The sequence below is a fragment of the Microtus oregoni genome, unplaced genomic scaffold (assembly GCF_018167655.1).
Source record: "Microtus oregoni isolate MIOR12 unplaced genomic scaffold, Mior012 000004F_ref0000308, whole genome shotgun sequence".
In the NCBI taxonomy this organism is placed as follows: domain Eukaryota; kingdom Metazoa; phylum Chordata; class Mammalia; order Rodentia; family Cricetidae; genus Microtus; species Microtus oregoni.
This window is the reverse complement of record NW_024543063.1, coordinates 56,565,638-56,591,630: the sequence shown is the minus strand read 5'-3', so window position 1 is coordinate 56,591,630 and position 25,993 is coordinate 56,565,638. Positions and strand designations below refer to the sequence as shown.

Here is a 25,993-nt window from a genome sequence, read left to right as displayed (position 1 = left end):
TTGGGAGTTGGGGAGGGTGGAGCCTGCTGGGAGGGCAGCTAGCCGATTGACAGATGCAGCTACCTACCTAGTCCACTGCCCCTCCGCTACCTGCCCCTTGTCGCTCTGTTTCCTCCATTAGTAAAAGGCGAAAGATTTATACGATCTGAAGAGCATCCAGAGTATGTTGAGACCACCGAAGAGTCAAGGAACGTTTGCCTGCTCAAGGGGAACCATGAGTATGACAACTTTGACTTGAATGACATTGCTGAGTGCTTCACCACGTGTGGGCCGCCAGAGAACATCTCCTGTGATGTGGGGAAGTTGCAGAGGTGAGGGGAGAGGGGTCTGGGAGGAATGGGAAGAGTGGTCTGTTGGGAAGCCATAAGGTCATAAGCCCCCAGGGCCCTGGAACACACTGCTCCCTTCTTCACCCTGGCGTGTTCTCACTGACCTGGCTCCACCCAGGTAATCAGAGTCCCTACTGACTAGGGCAATGGTTCTCAACCTGTAGGTCATGAACCTTTTTGGGGGGCCAAAGGACCCTTTTCACAAGGGTGGTCTAATACCAACAGAAAACACAGATATTTACATTACAATTCATAACAGCAGCAAAATTACAGTTATGAAATAGCAATGAAAACAATGGTGGCGGGGCGGGGGTCACCATAACATGAGGAACTGTATTAAAGGGTCGCAGCATTGGGACGGCTGAGAACCACTGGACGACTGGATGCAGAGACAATTATCCTATCTCTGCCTTGGGAACAGTGGAGGGACAAAAAGGGACACACATAGTGATGACTTCAGAGTATGGCCAGTCAGAAGTGTGGACAGGGAGCCAGTTTAGCACAGAAGAGGAAGTCTGCTAAGGCCTTCTCTGGGAGGCAGTCTGGGAAAGGGATTTGAGAAGTGTGGAAAAGTTTTCCAGTGGACCCACACGATGGTGGGTGATAGGACTGCGTAGCTCCATAGTGCTGGGGACGGCCAACAAGGCTTGAATCGTGAGACTGCAAAGACGTTCAGGGGACAGAGGCGACAGTGTCAAGATGGGACGGGTGGGGGATAGAACTGGAAATATAAACAAGGAGTCAGGTGTGAAGGACCGTTATGGGAAATAGCATAGTTGAAGTTAAGAAGGGTTTGGTCAGCTCTGCGTTCTAGACTGATTGCTTGGACTTCAGGGCAGGATCCAAGGATGGTGTCATAGGCGGAGGTGAGACGGGATAGGGTGTAATTCTACAGGCTCCATGGGGCTGCTCAGGAAAGATGGCCCCGGGGAGGCCAGAGATGGGCTTCATAAGACCAAGGGAGCTGGTTAGATGGGGTGGGGGAAGGGAAGCCTCCAGGTGCTGTCCCTGATGGAGCCATTGCCAGAATAACTCTGTCCTCTAGGCAAAACTCACCCAGGTGCTGTCCCGGCTGGAGCCATTGCCAAGAGTAGCTCTTTCCTCTAGGTAAAGGGACCCAAAACTCATCAGGGAATGCTACCAAAGTGCCAGCTTACAGCCAGGACTCAGGAAACGGTCGTCGAAGGGTTGAATGAAAACCTTTGCCCGAACCTGGCTTAATTAAGACCCAGGTTCAGGTCGGCAGTCAGTCTTTCAGTGGCCTGAAAACATTCCCAGCCCCGCCTGCCGCTACTCAGGCAGCTTCTTAGACACCTTAGGGCCTGAATAAATACCTTGGAGAGAGCGAGTGCCGCAGCGACTGAGTTGGTTCCCACTACATCCCTTGAGTTTGCCCTTTTATCTTCATAACACTGTCTACAGTTACTTTTCCTATCCCTGAAACAAGATACCTTGCAGGAGCAAGCTAAGGGGAAGGCTGGTTCACAGTAGAGGGTGCTGTCCATGGCGGGGAGGGCACGGTGGATGGAGAGGCTCTGTCCATGGAGGCAGAGGCTTCCAGCATGATTGCTCACACATGCCTTGTCAGGGAGGGGCACGGGAAGCAGAGGCCAATAGGAAGCGGGCCTTGCTTGTATTCTTCAAGGCCTGTCCCCTGTGTTCTACATCCACCATCTAGGCCCAACCTCCCAAACAGCACCACCAGAGGAGGTCAAAGTGTTCCCACGCAGGAACCTGTGGGACGTTTGACATCCAGACTAAAAAGAGCTCTGAAGTAGGTCCTGTTATCAACCCATTTCTCAGAGAACTGAGTGGGGTTCTGGGCAGTCAAAGAACTTGCCTATGATTGCGCAGCGGGTAAGAGGTCAAACTGACAGAAGCTGAATATGTGACAAGCTGGACCAGTCTGCCAGTGCTCACGTGTCATCTAGGTTACCTGTAAAATGGGATTCAGAGGATGACAGCAGAGGTTAAACACACACACCTGAGCGCTGGGGTTTCCGCCATCGTCCACACGGCCACATTGCCGCGTTCTCAAGGCCTTGCTTCGGACTTCTCAGGCTTCCTCACAATGTCACTGACGATTGATTGCGTGAATAATTCATGGGGGAGTATTAGCAGACAGCAGGAGCTCAATAAATGTTAGTGTGCTTTATTTTAAAGGCTCTTCTGATTATAAAAATAATATATGCTGGGTGTGGTGGCCATTAATCTTAGCACTTGGGAGTCAGAGCAGGCAGAGCTTTGAGTTCAAGGCCAGCCTATTCTACATACTGAGTTCTAGGACATCCAGGGCTACACAGAGAGACACTGTCTCGGCAAACAAAAGAAACTACAAAAAGTAACACATATTCATTGAAAATCAGCTACAGAAAGGAGGTGAAATTCCCCCTAACCCATGAACCAGTGATGGCTATTGTCTTCATTTGGGTGTGTTTCCTTTTTCAGCCTCTTACATGACATGTAACTTACTCCTTATTTCTTTGTGGGTGACTCAAGCTTTTAAGCATTTGTAGTTGTGTATTGTAGTGAACTTGTATTCCTAGGCATGGCGCTAGTGATTCGGGGGAGAGGCACAGGGTTAACTCCAGAAGAAGCTACTGAGTGGTCAGATCAAATCTCGCTCCACAGGTTGTGTCATTGCGGTTGCCCCATAGCAGTGCGAACTCTTGGTATTCTTTGCTTTTCCCTTTAGTCATCCTTACAGTTCCTAGTGTACCTCACAGAGACTGTAATGACATTTTCCTGATAACTGACACTTAACACCTTGCCTTGTTCCTCTTGAATCTTGACATCTCTGTGTGCTTGTTGGTCTATAGAGCTGTCTGGATTTTCCATAGTGATTTGGGGATCCTTTGGATATTCTGCATGTGTCTCTGTGAATACGCACACTGAGAGTATTCTTTCTCTTCACGACTTCCTGTTCACTTTCTCAGCACTGTCTTTGACTGCTGCTAAGGTTTTTAATTTTAGTTCCTATAATTGATCAGATCTTTAGGTTTGCTTTAAGTGTTATTATTGTGTGTGTGTGTGCATGTGCATGCATGCGTGTGTGTGTATATAATGTTAGGGAACTAGCATGCCACAGCATATGTGTGGAGTCAATTGCCTCCTTCCACCTCCCACGTGGGTTCAGGGATTGATGAGAAACATCTTTGCTCCCTTGAGCCATCTCACAAGCCCTATTGCCTTTTTTTTATTTGCAGAGAAAATGGGTATTTAGTGAATTACAAAAGGAAAGGAGAAAGGGGAGAAGGGGGAAGAACAGAGAGAGAGAAACGGGGGGGGGGGGGTGATGGAGAAGAGAAGCCACGACAGCAGCTACCTCTTCAGGAGAGAGACAGAAAAGGAAGGCACCCCATTGCCTTTTTAAAGAATTTCTTTTCAAAACCAGGCAGATGGGACTAATGGAGCGCCTTTAATCCCAGAACTCAGGAGAAATCAGAAGGCTAAAGAGATCAAGTCCAACCTCAGATACACGATGAATTTGAGGCCAACCTGAGCTACATAAGGCCAGATCTTGTCAAAGACAAAAAGAAAAGAAACAAACAAAAATAATTTATCTACACTAAGATCGCAAAAATGGCCCCCTTCTGGTTTCTTCAAAAGTTTTATTGCTTCCTTGCTCACATGTCTTAGCTCTGGTGAGAAAAGAGCCAACTGCTCGGTTCCTCGGAGCTTTCCACTTGGCTGGCAGAGACAGCAGTGTTGGGAGAAAAAGCTACTTATTTGGGGCCTTTGAGTCTCAGGTTTGTTTCTCTTCTCTCACACACCTCCCTGAGACCTCCTGATGCCTTGCTGTGGCTCCAGAGCTCTGAGCCTGTCTGAGGCAGGGCCTGATCTCACTGCTGCCATAGTCAGCGCCGAGGCAACTTTCTTCCCCTGGGTTTGTTGGTCCTGGTGACATAAAGGGAGCCAAACAGCATTTAGGAATGGCTTCCTTCCCTTAGCGTGCTCTTTTGGTTCATCCCTGCCCTGGCCAGTCAGGTGACCCATGGTGTTTTGTGGCCTGCGGTGACCTCTATTCATCAGGAACTCAAACTCACAGTAGAATGATCTTAGGAAGAACAGATGTCCTAGGACAAGAGAGGCCTCATGTTCACAATTTTATACAGGATGTCACCTCGAGGTCGTCACTGTCCTAGACTTTATCCATGATGTCACCTCGAGGTCGTCACTGTCCTAGACTTTATACAGATGTCACCCCAAGGCTGTCACTGTCCTAGACTTTATACAGGATGTCACCTCAAGGTCGTCACTGCCCTAGACTTTATACAGATGTCACCCCGAGGTCATCACTGTTCTAGACTTTATCCATGATGTCACCCCAAGGTTGTCACTGTCCTAGCTGCCATTTACAGGGTGCCACAGCCATTGTTGCATGACTTTGCTTCTCCATGCATTTTTAGGAGAATAAACAACTCTTTCTGATCCCGAAGCAGAAGTCCAACGCCATGCTTCTTTAAAAATAGATAGGTTCTAATAATAATTATTCTTTTAATGCATAAAGTTTAGCACTAGAGAGGGTGGCTCAGCAGTTAAGAGTGCTTGCTGCTCTTGCATGTGACCCAGGTTCAATTCCCTGCACCAGACTGCTCACAACCACCTGTAACTCCTGCAGCAGGGGGTCCAACACTCTCTTTTGGCCTCTTCCAGTGCCTTTCCTGAGTGTGGTAGAATTTGCATGACTACACACATCTGTCAACCCCACCCTCAGAAAGCTGACAAAAATTTCAGTCTCACAGAAGGCCTGTCATGCTCCCTCCAAACATGGAGGATGTTAGTAACGGTGGCAACCATGGCGGGGTGGTTAATTTTTCTTAACATTTATTTTCAGTTATTTTTAGATTTTTTTTTAATTTTATGAGCATGAGTGTTTTGCCTGAATGTGTGCATGTACACCATGAACATGCGGTGCCTGTGGAGGTCAGAAGAGGGAGTCCAATGCCTTGGAACAGGAGATACGAATGGTTGTGAGCCCCCATGGGAGCCGCTGTGTATGTGTGACTTCTGTAAGAGCAATGGGTGCTTTTAGCTGCTGAGCCATCTCTTCAGTCCTTGATGGTGAGTCTTGATTGTCAGCTTATTTGTGTTGAGCAACTGGATGACAGAACTACCTCTGATTGTGTCTGAACTCCTTTCAGAGATAATAGAATTGTGAGGGCTCTGAGCTAGCTCATGAATTTAAACTTGGAACAAACCGCTGGGGTGGGAGAGTGGAACTGGGAAGGTGCTGCCTAGCTGGGGCATCCTTTGAAAGGTACCTCTTGGCCCTGTCTGTCTGTTTCCCATATGCTCTGCTTCCCAGCAGCAATGAGGTGAGCAGCCTCTTCCTTACCTCACATGGTTTTCCGCCTCACCGAAACAGGGAAACAATAAAGACACTCACCTGGGGGCTGAGCCCTCTGAAGTCATAAGTCAAAATAAGTGACTCCTCCCTTAAAACCGTGTCTTTCAGGCAACACACTGATAGCAACAGTGCCCTTGTGGTCACTGTTCTATAGTCCAGAGCTTTTTCAAGTTTACCTGTTTTCACATAACACATCATTTCCCCCTTATCAACACGCCTGTGCCATGTGAGCCCTCTTGCTCTCTCTTTTCCTCCACCACACCTCCATGCTTCCTTAATAGAGTCTTTAGAGGCTGGAGAGATGGCTCAGAGGTTAAGAGCACTAGCTATTCTTCCAGAGGTCCTGAGTTCAATTCCCAGCAACCATATGGTGGTTCACAACCATCTTTAGTGAGATCTGGTGCCCTCTTCTGGCCTGCAGGCATATATGCACAGAGAACACTATACATAACAAATAAATAAAGCTTTAAAAAATATAGAGTCTTTAGCCCAGGTTGACCTCATACTCACCATATAACCAAAGATAACCTTGCCCTTCTGATCATCTTACCTCTATCTTCTATGTATTGGGATTGCAGGCATGTGCCACCACACCGGGTTAACGCTTCCGGCATGCTACAGTTTATTTTCTTTTTGTTTGTTGTTTTTTGGTTTCTTTTTTTTTTTTTCGAGACAGGGTTTCTCTGTAGCTTGGGAGCCTATCCTGGAACTAGCTCTTGTAGACCAGGCTGGCCTCAAACTCGCAGAGATCTGCCTGCCTCTGCCTCCCAAGTGCTGGGATCAAAGGCGTGTGGCACTACCACCAGACTACATTTTATTTGCTTTTAAATTTGGTTGTATTATCTCTTTTTCAGCAGTGAGTATGTGTGTGGGGGGAGGGTCAGGGTCTCTTATAGCCCAAGCTTCAAACTGACTAAGGATGACCTGGAACTCCTGATCCTTCTGCTTCCGCCTCCCAGGAGCTGGTGTCACAGGACTGGGCCACCTCAGTTTGGCATCCTGATGTGGATGCAGTGGATAACAACACACATACTGTTCACCACTAGAGTTCAGTATTAGGATATTTATACAGTGTGTGAGGCCATTGCTGCGGTCACTCTCGATGCTTGTCTGCAGCCTGCTGCTGCTCCTGCCCCACCACCATCGGTCCAGCCAGCCTTCTCCTCCTCAGGACCACCTCTGGGCATCTTGTATAAAGGGAACTCTTTCAAGTGACCCTTCCTTCCTTTAGTGCAGTGAGCCTCATCCATATTTTATGGTCTTTATTTTAGTTTGATTACCCATGCAAATATATTACATTCTGTTGTCCATTTACCAATTGATGGGCATTTGAACTGGTGCCAGTTCTTGATTGGTCTGAATATTGTTCCTATGAATATTTTAATCCAAGTCCTGAGGCCATATGTTGTCATTTGTTGGAAGATCTATGCCTGGGAACAGAATTGCTGGAATATATACTGAATATATGTTGTGCTCCATAAAAGACTGCCAAACTGTCTCCCAAAGTGATTGTGCCATTTGCTTCCTGTCAGCAGTGTAGAAGGCCCTCATGTGGTTCTGGCCACTCAACATCTTTGCATGAGCTCATTGGTCATTTAAATAGTTTCCTCTGTTAAATGTCTCTCTCTCTCTCTCTCTCTCTCTCTCTCTCTCCCTCCCTCCCTCCCTCTCTCCCCCCTCCCTCCCTCTCCCTCTCCCTTCCTCCTTCTTGTTTCATTGTTAGAAATTCTAGAAGGTCACTCTCTGACAGAGAGTTGTCACCACAACGTATTGTATCTGTATGGTTCGTATAGGATGTGAGGGTCGGGGAGATCAGTCAAGTGCTTGTTTCGATCTGTCCTCTTGGGGAAGAGGTCATCAGAACTAGCTTACCATGAAGCAGATGTCTGGCTTGAACCCATTAGAAAGACTGGAGGAGGGGGTGGGGTGTGGGTGTGGAGACTGCTTCTGAACGGGAACGTTCCGCTTACATTCTAGATGATTGGGAGCTCCAGTGTTGTGGTGCGCATCTATAATCCAAGTCTCAGGAGGTGGAGGAAGGTGGGCTGTGAACTTGAAGTCATTCTGGGACTGTCTCACAGAAGTGAGGTGGCACTAAAGGAACATAAAATAATGAGAAGTCACTGTACCCAAGAACCACTCTGGGGAATCTTCCTTAGGACAGTGAAGTGTGCTGTTTTGCAAAGCTGAGGAAGGTCTAAGTATATAAGGTAGGAACGTATAGAAACATATATTCAATTCACTATTTACCACTTTTTGTGGCAACAAAAATGTCAATTCTTCTACAATTTCTTATTTTATTTGGTACTAATGAAAGCCAACCCTTCCCTGACTATTAAAGGTAAATCAAAGCAGGATAATATACTCTGCTCCATGGATTCCACAGCCTCATCTCTATGATTCTGGTCCAATGGTTTTCTTATGCTATCTCCATCCAATGATACTTGCATATTTTTGCATGGTTTACTTTTATATTCTGCAATCTATTCTCTGTTATCTCTATAGGGTCCTTTCTCTTTGATAACAATGGCTATTCAAAAACGGTGACAAAGATTGGGGTGTAGTTTAGAGCACTTGTCTAGCATGCCTGAGATCTCATGTTTCATCCCTACTACACACATACACACACACACACACACACAGAGAGAGAGAGAGAGAGAGAGAGAGAGAGAGAGAGAGAGGAGGAGAGGAGAGAGAGAGGAGAGAGAGAGAGGTAAGAGAAGGGGAAGAGAGAAGAGAAAAGGGGGAATAGAAAGAAGAGAGGAGGAGAGGAGAGGAGAGGAGAGGAGAGGAGAGGAGAGGAGAGGAGAGGAGAGGAGAGGAGAGGAGAGGAGAGGAGAGGGGAAAGAGGGAGAATGTCTTTTGTCTCCATGGCCTCAGTCTGGGTGTATCTTCCTCTAGCCTCTTGCCTCCTATCACTACCTCAGCCCTACCTGTTCAGAGTTTCTTGGAAAGGGGAATAGTGAATAGAGGATTGGAGAGAGGTCAGTAAGGTGTGGTGTACAAACATGAAGACCCGAGTTCTGATCTCCAGGACTACATTTTTAAGAAGTGGGTGGGGGAAGTGCTAGAGAAGTGGCTTAGCAGGTTAAAGCTCTTGACACACAAGCTGGACAACCTGACATCAATTCCCAGGACCCACAGAGTAGAATGAGAGAACCAATCCCTGCAAGTTGTCCTCTGACCTCCAGATGCAAAGTGTGGCACGCAGTGTCACTCACATAATAAACAAATAAAGGTAATTTTAGAAGATTTTAACCAGGCAGTGGTGGTGATGCGTGCCTTTAATCTCAGCACTCAGGAGGCAGACACAGGTGGATCTCTGTGAGTTCTAGGCCAGCCTGGTCTACGAGAGCTTAGTTCCAGGACAGCTAAGGCTGTTACACAGAGAAACTTTGTCTCTAAAAACCAAAAAAGAAAGAAAGAAAGGAAAGAAAGAAAGAAAGAAAGAAAGAAAGAAAGAAAGAAAGAAAGAAAGAAAGAGGCTTGTGATCCCAACACTAGGAAGACAATAAGAAGGCAACAATTTGGGCCCAGGCTAGGGAAAGAGACCCAAGCACAGAGAAGGTTCTAAATTTCAGCACCACGGAGAGTGACACCAGCCCTTTTTCTACAGAATGAGAGACAGCAGCCTTTGTGTTGTCTCTTCTACCCTCTGCTCCCAGGCAGTCAAGTCCCATGTGGCCCAGTTTTCTTCCTCTCTTTTTCCCCTCCCTCCCTCCCTTCCTTCCTCCCTCCCTCCTTCCTTCCTTCCTTCCCTCCCTCCTTTCTTTCTGTTTCTTCCTTTCCTTCTTTCTTTCTAGTTTGAAGTCTATTTTGTTCGATATTAGGATAGCTACACCAGCTTGTTTCTTAGGTCCATTTGATTTTTTAAAAAAATCCCATCCCTTTACTCTGAGGTGATGTCTGTCTTTGAGGTTGAGTTGTGCTTCAGGTATACAGCAGAAGAATGGATTCTGTTTCCATATCCAATCTGTTAGCCTGTGCCTTTTTATAGGTGATTGCCAGGGATTGCTAGCTCCTGTTATTTTAGTTTTTGTTGTTGGTGATGTTATTGTGTGTTTTTTTTTCCTTCTTTGGGATTTGCTGCTGTGAGATCATCTATTACCTGTGTTTTTGTGGATGTAGCCACTTCCTTGGGTTGGAGTTTTCCTTATAGTACTTTGTGTAAGGCTGGGTTTGTGGCTAGTTATTGGTTAAATCTGGTTCTGTCATGGAATATCTTGTTTTGTCCATTTATGGTGATTGAAAGTTTTGTTGGGTATATTAGTCTGGGCTGGCATTCATGGTCTCTTAATGTCTGCGTAATGATTGACCAGGACCTTCTGGCTTTCATTGTTTCCATTGAGAAGTCAGAGGTAATTCTTACAGGTTTGCCTTTATATGTTACTTGGCCTCTTTCTTTTGCAACTTTTAATATTCTTTCTTTATTCTCTATGTTTAGTGTTTTGATTATTATGTGGTGAGGGGACTTTTTTTGATCCAGTCTATTTGATGTTCGGTAAGCTTCTTGTATCTTCATATGCATATCTTTCTTTAGGTTGGGAACGTTTTCTTCTATGATTTTGTTGAATATATTTTCCGTGCTTATGAGTTGAACTTCTTTTCCTTCTTCTATCCCTATTATTCTTAGGTTTCATCCTTACATGGTATCCCATATTTCCTGAATATTTTGTGTTAAGCTTTTGTTAGATTTAATGTTTTCTTTGACAGATGAGTCTATTTCCTCTGTTGTATCTTCAGCGCTTGAGATTCTCTCTCCCATCTCTTGTATTCTGCTGTTTATGCTTGCATTTGTGGTTCCTGATCATTTTCTCATAAATTCCATTTCTATCATTCCCTCCATTTGTGTTTTCTTTATTGTCTCTATTTCAGTTTTCATGTCTTGAATAGTTTTCTTCATCTATCTGATTGCTTTTTCTTGGTTTTCTTTAAGGGATTTGTTGATTTCTTCCAATTTTTGTTTGTCTTTTCCTCCGTTTCTTTGAGGGAATTTTTTATTTCCTCTTTAATGGCCTCAAATATTCTCCTAAAGTTATTTTTTAGGTCATTTGCTTCTGCTTCATTTATATTTAGTTCAAGTCTTGCTGTTGTAGGTCCACTAGTTTTTATTGGTGTCATATTGCTCTTTGTGGTATTGAGTGAGTTCTTACCTTGTCTACCCATCTTTTTCTCTGAATGGTATAGTTGAAGCTGTGTCTCTGGTTGTCAATCTTCCAGGTGCCAGTGGATCCAAGGCTCAGGTGGTTGCTCCTCATGGTGCAATCAGAGCCACAGTTCCAGTCACCCCAGAGGTCACTCAGTGTTTCTGGAGGTCACTCAGCACTCCCAGGGGTTGCTCTGCAATACTGGTGGTCATTCGTGCCTGCTCCCACAGAGATTGCTTGCTTAGGGTTGCCACTGAGGTCACTGCCTTGGGCCTGCTCTAGCAGAGGTCGCTGGCTCAGGCCTGCTCTGGTGGAAGTCACTGGTGTGGACCTGTTTTGGTGGAGAGGTCACTGATCCATGCCCAGTCCCACAGAAGTCTCTGGTTCGGGCCTGCTCCTTTAGTGGTGACTCCCTTGGACCTGCTCCTATGGAGGTCATTTCCTGGGGCCTGCTCTGGCTGAGGTAGTTGACTTAGGCCTGCTCTGGCAGAGGTTGCTGGTTCAGGTCTGTTCCCACAAATGCCCCTGGCTCAGGCCTGCTCCCTCGGAGGTCCCTGATTTGCTCGTGCCCCACAGAGGTCTCTGGCTTGGGCCTGTTCCCTCAGTGGTTGTTCCCTTGTACCTCCTCCTATGGAAGTTACTGCCTCAGGCCTTCTGGGTGGGGGTTGCTGGCTTGAGCCTGCTCCTGTGGCCTTCTTTCTTTCTTTTTTGGTTTTTCCAAACAGGGTTTCTCTGTGTAGTACTGACTGTCCTACAATTTGTTCTGTAGACCAGGCTGGCCTTGAACTCAGATATCTGCTTCCCTCTGCCTCCCAAGTGCGTGGATTAAAGGAGTGCATTATGCCACTTTTTTTTTTTACACACATACATTTATTTAAGCCAGGTATCATGGCACATGACTTTAATTCCAGCACTTGAGAGGCAGTGGCAAGTGTATCTATGAATTTAAGGCCAGCTTGGTCTATAAGGCTACATGAGACCTGTTTTTAAAAACCCAAAATATATTTATTATTGTGTTTTATGGTGTGGGTAGGGGCACACATGTCACTGCACATGTGTGGAGGCCAGACAACAAGTCTGTCCAGTCAGTTCTTCCTTTCTGCCTTTATGTGGGTTCCAGGAGTCAAACTCAGGTCGTCAGGCTTGCTCAGCATGTGCCTTTGTCTTCTGAGGCCTCTTGCTGGCCTGTGGCTCAGTATTCAAAAGCTGAATTTTTAGTATACAATTAGCCCTCAATAAATGTGCCCAAAGAGATGTATTCACATAAGATATGTATAGCCAAAAGTGTATGAGAAGACATTCAACCTCACTGGGTCACTAAAAAGATACAAATCAAAGCCACCACCTCTTTATAGCCGTAAGTGTGGCTACAGGTGAAAGCAATACAAACTAAACCGTTGTGTTGTCAAGGCTATGGAGCTACTGGAGCCTTCATACGACGCAGGTGTGGACGGGAAATGGTGCAGCTGCTGGGGAAAACCATCTGGTAGCTGTTCAGGAAGCGAAATGGAGAATTAGAATATGACCTAACCATCCTACTCCCGCGTATGTGCCCAAAAGAGTTTAAAATAAGTCTTCTGCGAGCACTCGTGAGTTGGCACAGCAGCCCTGTTCACAGCAGCTGGAAGGTGGGAGCTCTAGTTTGCTTTCTGTTGCTGTGATCAACACCACAGCCCAAAGCAGCTTATGGGAGGAAAGGGTTTATTTGGCCATCATCATGGAGGGGAGTCAGAGGCAGAAACTGAAGCAGAGAATTTGGAAGGAGGCTCCTGACTGGCTCACTCCCCATGACTCATTCAGCTTGCTTTCTTATACAATCCAGGATCACCCATCCAGGGTTGAGCCACCCACAGTGGACTGGGCACACATCAATCATTAATCAAGAAAATGCCCCACAGACAAGCCTGCAGGACAATATGATGGACTCAATCTCTCGATCCCTCTTCCCAGGTGTCTCTAATTTGTGCCAATTGACAAAACCTGTCTAGCACAGTGGGAAATATTCAAGTGCCCTTCATGGGTGGGTGCACAGAGCCGTGTGTCCATCAGAGGTACAAAGATCCATACGCCCATCAATGGTGGTATCCAAAGATCCATATTGCATTTTGAAAGACAAACATCTTTCAAAAGATCTCTAGCTAGACTCCTTCAGGATCAATTTCCAAGCCATTCCTCTTCCTCACATTAACAGTCCAGGGTCTCTGAGATTCTGGGCTAACTATCACCCCAAGAGCCTGATGAGTGGGTGGCTCAGCCTACAAGCTCCTCCTTCCCTCGTCCCTTGCCCCTTGCAGATACTGGCTGAACTATGAGTCCTACCTGCTGGAGAATTCCAAGGAGACTGTGGACAAGCCTTTTGTTAAGGCCTTGATTCAGAACGTCAGCACAGACATCTCAGAAGACCTGCTCTTCTCTCTGACGCCCTCCAAGGTGAAGAGCTTCCTGGTGGCTGGCTCAGGACTCTGTGGTATCCATCAAAGCTTACCCCTCCTGAGCCAGGGTGCTGGGAGATTCCTGAACTGGCCCCCCTTCTCAGCCCTTGATGTCCTCATAAAGTCTCCTTTCTCCCAGAGGCCTTGGGTGCTCATCTGGAAGATGAATCTCTGGCACCTCCAAGCCTAAAGTGCCCACTAACCTCTCTACCAGAGCACACATCTGAAGTCAGAGTAAGGGCACACTTGACCTCAGAGCAACTGAACAGGAGGGAAGGCTGTAGATTTACACTGTCCCAGGGTAAATTTCGTCTGCCCTTAGCCATGGTCATTGTGGGTACACTACTTTTCTGACCCTCCATTTTCTTGCCTATAAATAGTGAGAATATTGCCCACTTTCAAGAGATCAGAAGCCAGGCAGAATGATGCACACTCATTCTCCTGGTACTCAGGAGGCAAAGGCAGGAGGATTGCTCCTGAGTTTTGGGCAAACACAGGCTATCCAGATGGCCTCTGTCTCAAAAACAACAGAACAAAAACATATTGGAAAGAGCATCTGACTTAATATCCAAGGAATTCTTGGTCCAGCAAGGGCTCAGCAAGTCCTCAGTCTTCCCTCAGGGATGAAGTTGAGGGCAGAGGTCCGGGCATCTTACTGAGTTCCTCATCACACAACATCCTCAGCCATTTATGATGCTGTACCCTCTGGGTAGGGTATGCACTGACCCAAGGCATCACCCACATGTCCTTTTGACAAGATCTGGACTAGGAAAGTGAAACTGGGGCTTCAACCCCAGCTCTTCCCATGAGCATGGACCCTTCTGAAGCAGGGAACTGGCAGGTGCAGGCTGAGGCCCCAGGGTACCCAGGAGGCCAGAGACTAGACAAAGCATGCCCGGTGATTTCTGGGGAGGTTTGTTCTAACATTCTAACTATGCTCGGTTCCTATAACACTTCACTGTTGGGCAGGAAGGTCTTCACACTCAAGGTGAATACAAGTCTCTTGCACACCAGGGAAAGCTTCTTTCCAGGATGCCCTCCACTGGCCCTCACCACACTTAAAAGCAGAGCATGGTTGCACCAACACAGTCACGCTCAGCTGGTCCCTGGGATGGGGAAGCTGGGCTCCACTGTTGATGCCTGTCCAAGGGCCTAGTCCACAAGAAGCAGAGCCTCCACCCCAGAACTAAAAGTCCTCAGATGCTGCCCCTTCTCCCGACATGCTGCAGCTTCTCTCCCAACAGGGATAGTAGCACCACCTGAGTGGGGGCTAGAATCCTCCAGGTAATGGAGGGGCTTCTGGGTCCATGGTTACAGATCCCAAAGCAGGTGATGCAGGGTGAGGTCCAGCCCACTGACAGAGTCCGACTTCCCAAGAGCCTGTTTGGAGCCCTCCTGCCTGGCAACAGGTCTGCCGTCCGGTTGGCCATAACTGTTCTGGACATTGGTGCGGGGAATGTCTTCAAGGTAAGAGGCCTGCCGGGAGCTCAGGAAGCTGCAGTTAAATACTCAGTGGGCCAGAGTCCCTGGGATGTTTCTCTAAGGCAGCTAGGTCATCTAAGAGCCATTTCTACAGTCTGTGGACTGAAGATGATTCTGATATCCTGACATCAGTAGCTGTTGGCTGTGTAGGAAGTCCAAGTGGGCTCATGCATGCTCGTGTGTCCTTGCACATGCATAAACACACTTTGTATTCCTGAGAACATATAATCAGGTGTGCTCAGATATGACTGTCCACAAGGGCCAAAATGCTCTCCCTGGACAACGCGTGCCAGACGGCGCTCCTGAGGCATGCACCCATCCGCTTAAACTTAGCCTCAAGCTCTTCCGGTTCAGAGATGTCAGGGGTTGGCTTTCAGCAAGGTGATAGGGAGCCTAGATCCCAGTTCAGCCTAGCTCAGCATGTTATAGGGGGCAGCAGGAATATGGCTGCCTATGCCCCTGGGTCGCTGGATCCCTGCTCCCCTAGTTTCAGGCTTTGACTCCAAGTGAGGGGGCGACCTAGAGTTCTCTAGCTAGGGCAGGTAAGGTCAGCCCCTCCTACAGCCTAGCCTCCTGCTACTGCCTCCCAGGGCCCCAAGCTCCTCCAGGACAACGGCAACAGCGTGTTGAACAACCGCATGGTGGGCCTGAGTGTGGGCCAGACACACGCCACTGGGCTATCGGAGCCAGTGGAGATCACCTTCTCCCACCAGCGTCAGCCACCTGTGAGTCTTCTGCCCAGGCCTGGCAGTTCCCAAAGGGCACACAGCACCTGAACTCTGAGAAGCCATGCATGGGCCTTGCACCCTTTACCTAGAAGAAACCATCAGGGTCGTGCAGAGTTATGCCCAAAGACATCTGTGTGCCCTGCCCATGTGAACATACATGCCCCATAGTGTCCCATCTCCGTGTTCATAAATGTGTGTGCGTGCTTCCACACTCAGCAGGCAATGGTCCTGAAGGTGTGTGTGCACAGACAGGCAAACCCTCTTATGTGTGCCGTGTTTACTGTATTTCCCACACGCACAGCAACTGTTCAGGGAGCACGGATTCCCAGGCATGCAATCTCCCCGTGTAGCCTACAGAGGTCTTCCTCTTAAGGCACATGTAGGCCCCGGGAGCACCCTGTCTCCTCCCTACCTCCCCCTCCTTCCTTTCCTGACTTGTACTCTCTGGTTTCAGAATATGATCCTCACTTGTGTATTCTGGAATGTGGTTAAAGGTAGGTCTGGAAGACTTCTCTAGAATGAGAAAAAAAGGAAGCTACATGCTCCCATAGAGCTGAAGGTGAGGGTAGAGGCGGGTCCTCCCTTCCCTCTTCTTCTCCCCCCCACCCCCGCCCTTACTTTCCTGTGGCCCCCAGGAGACTGGGATTCCCAAGGCTGCTCCACGGAGCTCGGGGATGAGAGGACTGTCTGCCGCTGCGACCACTTGACCTTCTTCGCCTTGCTGCTGGTAACAGCCCATGCCCTCCTGATCTCAGAGGTCCAGCCTCTGTCCTGGGAGAGGCTTCCTGGCTGGCTGGGGTTTGGGAGATGTGCGGACCTGGCCTTTCAGTGATGTGATGTGGACTTGGGGTCATCTACAGAGGCCGACCTTGGACCTGGCCACAGCACAGACCCTCACTCGCATCTCCCAAGCAGGCTGTGGAGTCTCCATGATCTTCCTGGCCTTCACCATTGTTTTCTATGTTGCCCTCAGGTGAGTGGCCCCACCCCCTTTTTCTCATGCCCTCAGGGAGGTAAAGGAAAGGGATAAAGTATCTTTGTCCTGTGGCCTCACCTGGTGGTCCTCTCTGGTCCTGAGTCTGCTAGTTGACAAGGTGGGACTAGCATTTGAAGTTGGAAGTAGAAGAAATTCAGCTCAAATGAGCGAACACAGGGCATGATTGATTCAAAAACTCACCTCCTGTGGCCCAGGCAGGGCTAGAACTAGGGGCTCCACCCAAGGCCGCAGGGGTTGGCCCTACCTTCCACAGCTTTTCTCTCTCTTTTGTCAGGATGCTAATTTCAGCCTTTTCCTCAAGAACGGCTCCTTAGATATTCAAGCAAAGATGAAGCTCCAAAATTGAGGTCTTTAAAAGCAAACATTTTGAAATAATTATAGACTAACTGGAAACTGCAAAAATAGCACAGACAGTCTGTGGCTCCTTCCCGGAACTTCCCCAAGTATGTCATATGTAACTGTAGAGTATCATCAAAGCCAGGAAGCTGTCAGTGGCAGAATATGGTTAAGTAGTCTCAAGACCCCTTCAGTTCCACTGCTTTAGACATCATCAATATGTGCATGCATGCATGTGTGTTGCATGCAGGCAGGGATGCATGCATGTGTGTGCATGCAAGTGCATGCATGTATGTTTGTATGCCCACATCCACACTGGAATGGGGATACAATCTGCCTCAATGAAACTACTTGGCTCCTGTCAGAGTATTCAAAGTTGCAGCAGAAGGCTGAACACTTCTGTAGGTTCAGAACTCTGGGGGTCACACTTCTATGTGTATGCATCTTTACCTCATGAATATCTAGTTGTTTTAGGGTCTGACTTTGATCACAGGCAATGACCCAGGCCACAATGGTCACAGGGTAGAATGTACAGGCCTGCCAAGCCATTTGACTACTCTTGGATTAAAATGGCAAGAGACTAACCACCACCTTCCTAGTTCCTCGTGGCTGAAGGTGGGAAAGAGTACCCCTTCAGGGACATGCAAGTTTCTCCAGCAAGGAATAGGCATGGGACAGGACACAAGGGACAGATAGCCCTGCCACCTGGCTCTTCTGAGTCAGACTGTAGCAAAGACACCCCATACCTGCTGACATGGAGGAACCTGTGAGATAAGCCTCTGTCCCAACCTTTCCTAACCTCAGCTCCTGGAGCCCAAGCTCACTGGAACCCACTGGGAGCATTTTTTGACCTTCCATCTTTCCAGTCCATGGACCCTCTGTCTTTCTCATGTGCCTCTGTCACCGAGTAGCCCTGGGCTTCAGCCCTTGTGTGCCGCACCCACGCCATCCCTCCCCTTTCCCACCCCTCCAAGCACTGGCCTAGAACACAGTCCCTAGCCTGTTCCCATTCTCAATGAGCTGAGTGTACCTCACCAGCTAACCATGCTGCTGGATCCTTGAGCAGACCCTGGAGCGCTAGAGGAAACGGTTGCCGGCTCCCAACACCGGAGCCTAGCAGCTTAGGTAGACATGCCTCTTATCTCCACTCCAGAAAACTGTAGGCTCTGACTCTCGAGTGGGAGCCCTCCTGGTCTTTATCTGCTAGGAATTCAGAGTGGCAAGAAGCCCCACAGAGAAGCAGGGCACACTGGCTGGGTAGAGACTCTGGGACCCTGAGCAAGTCTCTGGCCTTCCCCCAGCCCTGCTCACTGCTACATTCTAGGCCTCACCAGTTTGCCCACATCTGCTCGCCCAACTCACATACCCAGAGCTTTCTGCCCCCTGTGCAGGGCCCTGAGGCCCAGCATGGGTGGATCCCCTGTGGGGAGGTAGCAGAGAATTTCACTGCTACTGGGAAATACCTGCATGGTCAAGCCTGGGAGACACAAGAAAACAAACTCCGTCATTGTTGCAAGTTCCATGGCTTAGCCAAGCAATGTGTCAGAAGGTGAGGCTGGCAGGACCCAGCGCCCACACAACCCAGAGAGCCAAGAAAGGCCTTGTGGATTTGAACCTGAGTCCCCTCTGTATGCTATGAATATGTTTTATTACCATTGGTTATTAAAGAAGCTGTTTCAGCCAATGGCTTAATAGAGTAAAGCCAGGTGGAAACCTGAACAGAGATGAAGAGAGAGAGAGAGGGAGAGAGAGAGAGAGAGAGAGAGAGAGAGAGAAAGTTGGCTGAGTTGAGGAGACACCATTTAGCTGCTGAAGGAGACAGACACCCAGAACCTTACCAGTAAACCATGAGCCTCATGGTAAAATACAAAATAATAGGAATGGGTTAAGATATAAGAGTTAGTTAGTAAGAAGCCTGAGCCATTGGCCAAACTGTTGTAATTAAACTTTTTGTGTGATTATTTGGGTCTGGGCGGCTGGGAGACAAACAAGCAGTCTAAGCCTACAACTAACCACTGGTAAAGATGGAAAGTGAATGGTCAGTCAGGAGCTGGCCATGAGGGTCATAGCAGCTACATATGGAACTGTGGCTGGGAGATAGACCAATCTGGGCACCCCAGGTAAGCTGTGGTTCCTTGGGGCTGCTCCCTGGCCCTTCTCTCCCAGGCTCTCTCTGCAGAGGTTCAAGTCTGAAGATGCCCCTAAGATCCACATGGCTCTGAGCAGCAGCCTATTTCTCCTGAATCTTACCTTCTTGATCAGTGTGGGGAGCAGCTCTCAAGGCTCCCCATCTTCCTGCGGGGTCCGAGCTGCCATCTTCCACTACTTTCTGTTGTGTGTCTTCACCTGGATGGGCCTGGAGGCCTTCCACCTCTACCTACTGGCCATCAGGGTCTTCAATACCTACTTTGGACACTACTTCCTGAAGCTGAGCCTGCTGGGATGGGGTAAGCACAGGCTGGAGGGGTAGGAGTCAGGTTAGAGGGCTAAGGAGGTAGAACCCATGGAAGCCCAAAGCTTGCGGGATGGATGGCTGCAGGGCTTTGAGACGAGCTCACCCAAGGGAGCACTGGTGATGCCCACCTCCTCCCCTTGTCCCAGGCCTGCCTGCTCTTGTGGTCATTGGTGTGGGGAGTAGCAACAGTTACGGTGTTTACACTATCCGTGACCAGGAGAACCGCACCTCACTGGAACTGTGAGTGGGGCTGTGGGGGACAGAGGGTGTGGAGGACTTTGGTTTCCTGGGAGGGAGAGAATGAGGGGAGGGGGCCTTAGGAGGAGAACGACATGCTAAGGATGTTCAGATCCAGCTGACTTGTGACACAGGAGGCAAATGGAAGTCTGGAGTCAGAAAGCGAAATAAGGGACGCAGTCCAGGAAAGATGGGGCAGTAGTGGGGGGGGCATCTTCTGTCACTGAAGATCAGCCAGGGAAGCTTCCTGGGGCTCAATGGACAGGGGCTTCCTACTCAGCCCCAGCGGCTGTCCTCCTCCTCCTCTTCCTTCAGGTGCTGGTTCCAGAAAGAACCTGCTCTTTATGCCACCGTCCACGGCTACTTTCTTGTCAGCTTCCTCTTTGGAGCTGTGGTGCTGGCTCTGGTGGCCTGGAAGATCTTCACGCTGCCCAGTGTCACAGCGGGCAAAGAACAGGGGCAGACCTGGAGGTCGGTCTTCACTGTTCTGGGTCTCTCGAGCCTGGTGGGCATGACCTGGGGGCTGGCTGTGCTCACGCCCCTGGGGTTGTCCACCATCTACATCTTCGCCCTCTTCAACTCGCTGCAAGGTGAGGCTGTCTCGTCGGCACCAGGGGTACCTGGGGGTCAGGGAGAGCACTTTCCAGGACACAGGATCCCACAGAAACCAGCTCAAGTCAAAGGTGCTAATTTTGGATATGCAAGACTCCTGTGGGATTCAGGGCAGCAATAGTGCCTGGTGTCACTGGGGCCAGGATCAGGAAAAGCCACATAAATCAAAGCAGATATTCCCACCTTCTGTTCTGGAGCTGAGTGTTGTCTCCTACCTAGGCTCTGTGGCAACTCAGTCTCTCTCTGCTTTCCAAAATGACTGCCTAACATAACTCTTTCAAGCCTCTGAATTAGGTGACCACTGCTAGTCCTAACCAGTCTTATCTAGGAAGGCAGGGTCACGTGATTCTACAGGACATAGAATTCTAAAGAAGTTTTTAAATGTATTTAATTTTTTTAAAAATTGCTACAACAAAATGCCCAACAAAAGCAGCTTGCTAAAGGCCTCCCCTTGGCTCATGTCTCACGAGTGCAGACCCTGTGATGGGGAAGGCGTGATGCAGCTGCTCACATCATACCTGTATCAGGACACGGGAGAGAGACAGTGCTGGCACTTACTCTCTCTTTCTAATTATTAGAATTGTATTGGTTTATTTATTTGTGCATGAATGCATGCACATGTGGCGGTCAGAGGAAACCTGTGGAAGTCGGTCCTCTCCTTCCACCATGTGGTCCCAGGTATTGAGTCCCTGCCGTCGAGTTTTCTGGCAAGCACCTTTACCGCTGACCCTCGAGATTTCTTCCAGGCCCTTGGAATGGTGCCCCCTACTTTTAGGGTGGGTCTTCCCACCTGAATCAACTTGATCCACAAAATCCCTCAGAGGCACGCCTAGGGGGCTTGTCTCCTAAGTGAGTCTAGATTCTGTCAAGGGGACAGTGTTAATCATTGCCCCCCCCCCAACTCCACCAGACAGTCAGTACTTCTCATCCTCACTCATCTCTAAGAGTAGCATTGTCCCTTCCTCAGCCCAGTTTTCACAATGGATGCATGCGTGCGTGGGACCCAGGAGGTCTTTGATGAGCTGGCATATCACCAGCATCCTGAGCCAGAGGCCTGGCTTCCTCTGGAGAGCGTACACAGTCACTTGCCCACCCAACCAGATAAAACAGAAAAGGGGACACTGAGAATAGCTACCCTGGAGGAGGAGGAGGAGGAGGAGGAGGAGGAGGAGGAGGAGGAGGAGGAACAGCATCCTCGGCCCTGACTTCAGGGTGATGTCAGCCTTAGCCTGGCACACGGAGGAAACAAAAGACTGGGCAAGCGGCATGCACAGTCAGGACCTTGTTAATCATTACCTTAGAACAGTTATTCAGGGAGCTGTCTGCAGTGAGAAAGTGCTCCCACCTTGGAGTAACCTTAACTTTTGTCACAAGATGCTCATTGGTTAGACGCACTCTTCCAAGAATCCAAGGCGACTACAGGAGAGGAAGACAGGGGGGAAGAGTGTTAGGACCGTGTGTCGGGCTGTGACTGTCGAGACAGCCAGCACTGCTCCCCTGCTTGGGAACAGGACCCTGCAAAGGCTGCTGATTAATAATCTACTGATTACATCAGCCTTGAGGGAGGATTGCCATTTTAGACGTACACTCCTTAAACGTTCAGCATGCCTGTGTACACAGCTGAAGTACCCAGTTTAAGGTAGGGAAGGAGAGATCCGCCAAGCTTCTACTCTGGGTTTGGTTACATGCTGGCATCTGCTGGTCCAGGTGAAGATCCGTGCTGTTAGCCAAGCCTCTAATCTTTAGGGGCACCATACTGGCTGCAGTAGAAGCCACATACCACAGACACTCTCACGTTAAGGTCCTAGCTTTAAGTTTGATACATGTATGTATGTGGGGTGTGGGCAAAGAAAGGGACCATGGGAAGGAAAAAGGTTTAAAGGAAGAGTGTGGGGAGAAGGAAATGGAATACGTAGAGCATGAGAGTAGATAGGGACTGCTGGGGTGAAAGGTACAAGCTGGGAGACAGAGGTGGAGAGAGAGAGAGCACCCAAAATAAATTATGTATGAAAAAGCCATGGTGAGTACCTGGAGAGGTGGTTCAGTGGCTGAGAGCATTGGCTGCTCTTCCAGAGAACCCAGGTTTGGTTCCCAGCAGCCACATGGCAGCTCACGACCTCTTAACTCCAGTTCCAGGGAAGCAAGTGCCCTCTTCTGGCACTGGGCACTCTTACATGCAGGCACAAATGCTCATATGCATAAGATAAAAACAAATCTTTTTCTTAAAGAAAATGTTACAGTAAAATCTATTTCTTTGTATGTTAACTAAAACGATAAATAAAAAATGGGCGGGAGAGATGGGTCAGTGGGTGAGAGCATTTGCTGCTATCATAGAGAACCTAGGTTCAGTTTCCAGTGCCCTCATGGGAGGTCACAACCATCTGTAATTTCAGTTCCAGTGAATCCAGTACCTATAGCTTCCACAGATACCTGGTCCACATACATACATGTAGGTAAAACCCTCATATATATGAAAAGTAAATTTTTAAAAAACAATATACAGACACAGACACATACACACAATTGCTTTAGGACTATCTGAGATAGTCTCCAGATAAATACTCATTAGTTCATATTTGGACTATCCCAGAGGTTTGGAATTGGGGAGAGAGGCATCTTGAACTAAGAGATGACATCATTATTTTTCGCTTGTTTGCTTTATTTTGTTTTTGAGACAGGGTTTCTCTGTGTAATGACTCTGGCTGACCTAGAACTTTCTTTGTAGACCAGGTTGACCTCAAATTTTCAGGGATCCGCCTGCCTCTGCCTCCTGAGTGCTGAGATTAGAGGTGTGCGCCATCACCACCGCCTGGCTAATCTCACTATTCTTGCACGGGCCACACTAATATTGAAGCCTGCGTGTCTCACTCTGATGAGTCTAAGTTATTTGGTTTTTCCACCTTCCTCCACGTACAACAGACAGAGCCCTTGGTACCATTTAGTGTCTCAATATGGCTACCATTATGTGGTGTTTTCATTATGAATTCCCTTCAGACACACAGTGGTACTTCCCAGTCAATTCTGTACTTCCTCTAGTTTTTATACGCTACTACGCCTTCCCTTTTCATCCTGCTGGCAGGCACCCTCTTGCCATCCTTCACAGGAGGATGGTGGGGAGCGCGGTGTGGGGAGCGCGGTGTGGGGAGCGCGGTGTGGGGAGCGCGGTGTGGGGAGCGCGGTGTGGGGAGCGCGGTGTGGGGAGCGCGGTGTGGGGAGCGCGGTGGGGCAGTGGCGTTGGTTTATATAGCTGGGAATGCCTCTGTTTTGCTCGTCCTTTGCTGTGGTAGGTGTGTGTGGAGATTATCTCAAGGCCGGTGTTTGTGGTCTCTAAGGTTTTATTTGGTTCTCTTTCAGGAGTAGATTCCATTTTACCTAATTCTTTCATCGAGTGCCTGACTTTAGAGTGGAGCCCCTGCTTTGTTGCAGCCTGTTCCAGGCTCACTGAAACCCTCTCTTTACCACAGGCGTCTTCATCTTCTGCTGGTTCATCATCCTCTACTTCCCGAGGCAGAGCACCACAGCCCCCTCCTCCGGCACTGCCCGCCTTGGCCAGGCCCACTCCATGTCACAGGAGTAGGTGACTGAAGTGTACTCTCACCTCCAGCTGGGTTGCGTGACCTCAGACAGCTAGCTCCCCCTACTTCCTTCTGGGTTCCGTTGCCTTCTCTATACAGGGTGTCTGAGGAGGAAGAGAACGGAGACCACGCTGAACCATATGACTTCGAAGCTCCCATTCAGAGGGCTGGAGATAGATTGATGGCTTGAGGAGGACACTGGTTCAGCTCCCAGCACCCACACGCTGGCTCACAACTGTCTGGAATTATAGTTCCAGGAGCTCTGATACCTCTTCGGGTCTCCAAGGGCACCAGGCATGAAGGTGCTGTATACACATATAAGTTGGCAAAACACTCATACACATGAAATAGATATTAAAAAACATTTTTAAAAGCTCCCATTCTGATGTGTTCGTGGGTCCAAAAAGCTGCAAAAGCAGATTTGCAGGAGAGTCCCTATTAACCTGAGACCAACCACTCTGGCAGAGTGTCATCTTTACCCCTGCTGCCATGGAGACGGATCTCTACATCTAAGCAGCTGTTTTTAGCCATGGACCACCTCTCATCTCACTGAGAGCCTAGGCCAAAGAGAGGAAACTTGGTGAAGCCCCTGGAAGAAACTCCAGTCTTTCGTGTTCTTTTCCTGCCACTCCCACTACAATCCCCCCTTATAGCTGCCTGTCTGTCCATCTTTCCCAGCCCCCCGGGACATTCACAGGCCATTGTTCCGTATGTGTCAGGGGAGCAGAGGGCTCGAGGTTTCTTTGGGGGCTTTGATGGTCTTCTACCTACTCTACCCTCATCTTTGCTCCCTAGTCGGAGCTCATCCTAACTGCAATGACTGCACCATTGAGGGCTGAGGTCCTTCTAAGTGCTCAGGACACTTTCAGAGAATGCCCCTCAGAGGGTGAGCTTCCAGGAACACCCACACTCACACCACTTGACTGCCAGGTGGGAGATCTGAATCTGACCTGCTGCCTGCTGTCATTGTTGGGGCACAAGTTGAGGTCCAGAACTGGAGCCATGCCTGCTCCATCCACGTTAGTGCATGTGGTCAAGGTGGGGAAGGGAGAAGAGGCCACCCTTTCCACAATGTCCAACTCCTATAAGCAGGGACCTAGACAGCCTTGTCCACTGTTTCCACCCAGCCTGAGCAGCAGGCCTTCCCACATTAAGCCAATAATTGTCGCACATATTTTAATAAACAAATACTCGTTGGTTGAGCAAATGGATGTATGTGTTTGCATAAAGCTGACAGATTCCTGGAGAAGGGGATGCTTCAGGCAGGACTCAGGTTAAGGATGTGGCTTTCGGTGGCTCAGCCTTCATTTCTCAACCACAGCTTTCTTCTGTAGCTTCAGAGGCCTTGAAAGAGAAATGGGCCAGCACTGCCACCTGCAGCCTGAGGAGGTTCCTTATCCTCGATTTTGTGGAAGAAAGGAATTTCTGTAGAGCCAGCGTGAAGCATGTTGTTAAAGAGAGAGCGTGTGTGTGTGTGTGTGTGTGTGTGTGTGTGTGTGAGAGAGAGAGAGAGAGAGAGAGAGAGAGAGATATTTAAATGTAGATTTAAACAGGGGAGCTAGAAGAGGCACTCAGGAAAGGGATAGGTCACACCTGAGCATGTGAGTGTGGCTTCTCAAGAGAGCCTCTAACTTCAGGTCCTGACAACTGCCATTGATACATGTGTGATCTGAGTGGCTCTCAATTGACAGCTCAAGCAGTTGGTGAGTAATTTCTTTTCTTTTCTTCTCCCTTTCGGATAAATGAGATTATACAGTTTCTCCAGCGATGCCTTGCAGGACTGTTATCTGGTCAGGTAAAACCGTGGGTCACAGGCTGCACAGGGGGTTAAGATGTACCTGTTACTGAAAATGGGGTTCCTAGAAAGCTGCCCATTTCTCGTTGGGAAAGGGAAGCTGTCATACATGATCAGGACTGGAGCACAGTTCATTGCTAGGCTGACATTCTTTGAAATCCCTCTGAGAAGAGAAACCACTGTGCTGTGTGGGCCGCCAGCCGTCACAGCAAACGTTCATCGTGCTGGGACGTTTGACTCTCAGCTGTCAAGAGTCTTCAATCAGACTCCAGCGTGAGGGGCTCCTTTCCCTCCTGTGTCTCCTTAATTCCCCCTCTTTCTCCGGCCTCCATGAGAAGCAAAAAGCAGCAGAAATAATAGAGCCAGATCTGGTAGGTTACCCCAATAATCTCAGCCCTCAGGAGGCAACGGTGGTATCATCCTAAATTCAAGGCTAGCTTAGGATACATAGTGAGACTTTGCCTCAAAAAACAAAGAAAATAATAATGGAGGTGTGGAACAGGGCTAATCTTCATTGT

General features: G+C 48.7%; 1 protein-coding gene across 1 annotated transcript; it reads left to right on the top strand.

Annotated features, from left to right (window-relative positions):
- Nucleotides 1-190: 190 nt before the first annotated feature.
- Adgrg3 (adhesion G protein-coupled receptor G3) lies at nt 191-24,870 on the top strand. Its single transcript, XM_041650625.1, has 11 exons — nt 191-311; nt 13,121-13,256; nt 14,576-14,725; nt 15,331-15,465; nt 15,923-15,962; nt 16,104-16,195; nt 16,329-16,441; nt 18,968-19,248; nt 19,403-19,496; nt 19,809-20,083; nt 23,570-24,870. The coding sequence occupies exons 3-11, from the start codon at nt 14,591-14,593 to the stop codon at nt 23,680-23,682; spliced, it is 1,278 nt and encodes a 425-aa protein (XP_041506559.1). The 5' UTR covers nt 191-311; nt 13,121-13,256; nt 14,576-14,590; the 3' UTR covers nt 23,683-24,870.
- Nucleotides 24,871-25,993: the final 1,123 nt, after the last annotated feature.

Coding starts and splice junctions, on each gene's coding strand:
- Adgrg3 (XM_041650625.1), top strand. CDS start 14,591: ATGCAGGGTGAGGTCCAGCCCACTGACAGAGTCCGACTTCCCAAGAGC. Junction 15,963..16,103: donor ATTCTGGAATGTGGTTAAAG/GTAGGTCTGGAA, acceptor TGTGGCCCCCAG/GAGACTGGGATTCCCAAGGC. Junction 16,196..16,328: donor CCTTCTTCGCCTTGCTGCTG/GTAACAGCCCAT, acceptor GGTCATCTACAG/AGGCCGACCTTGGACCTGGC.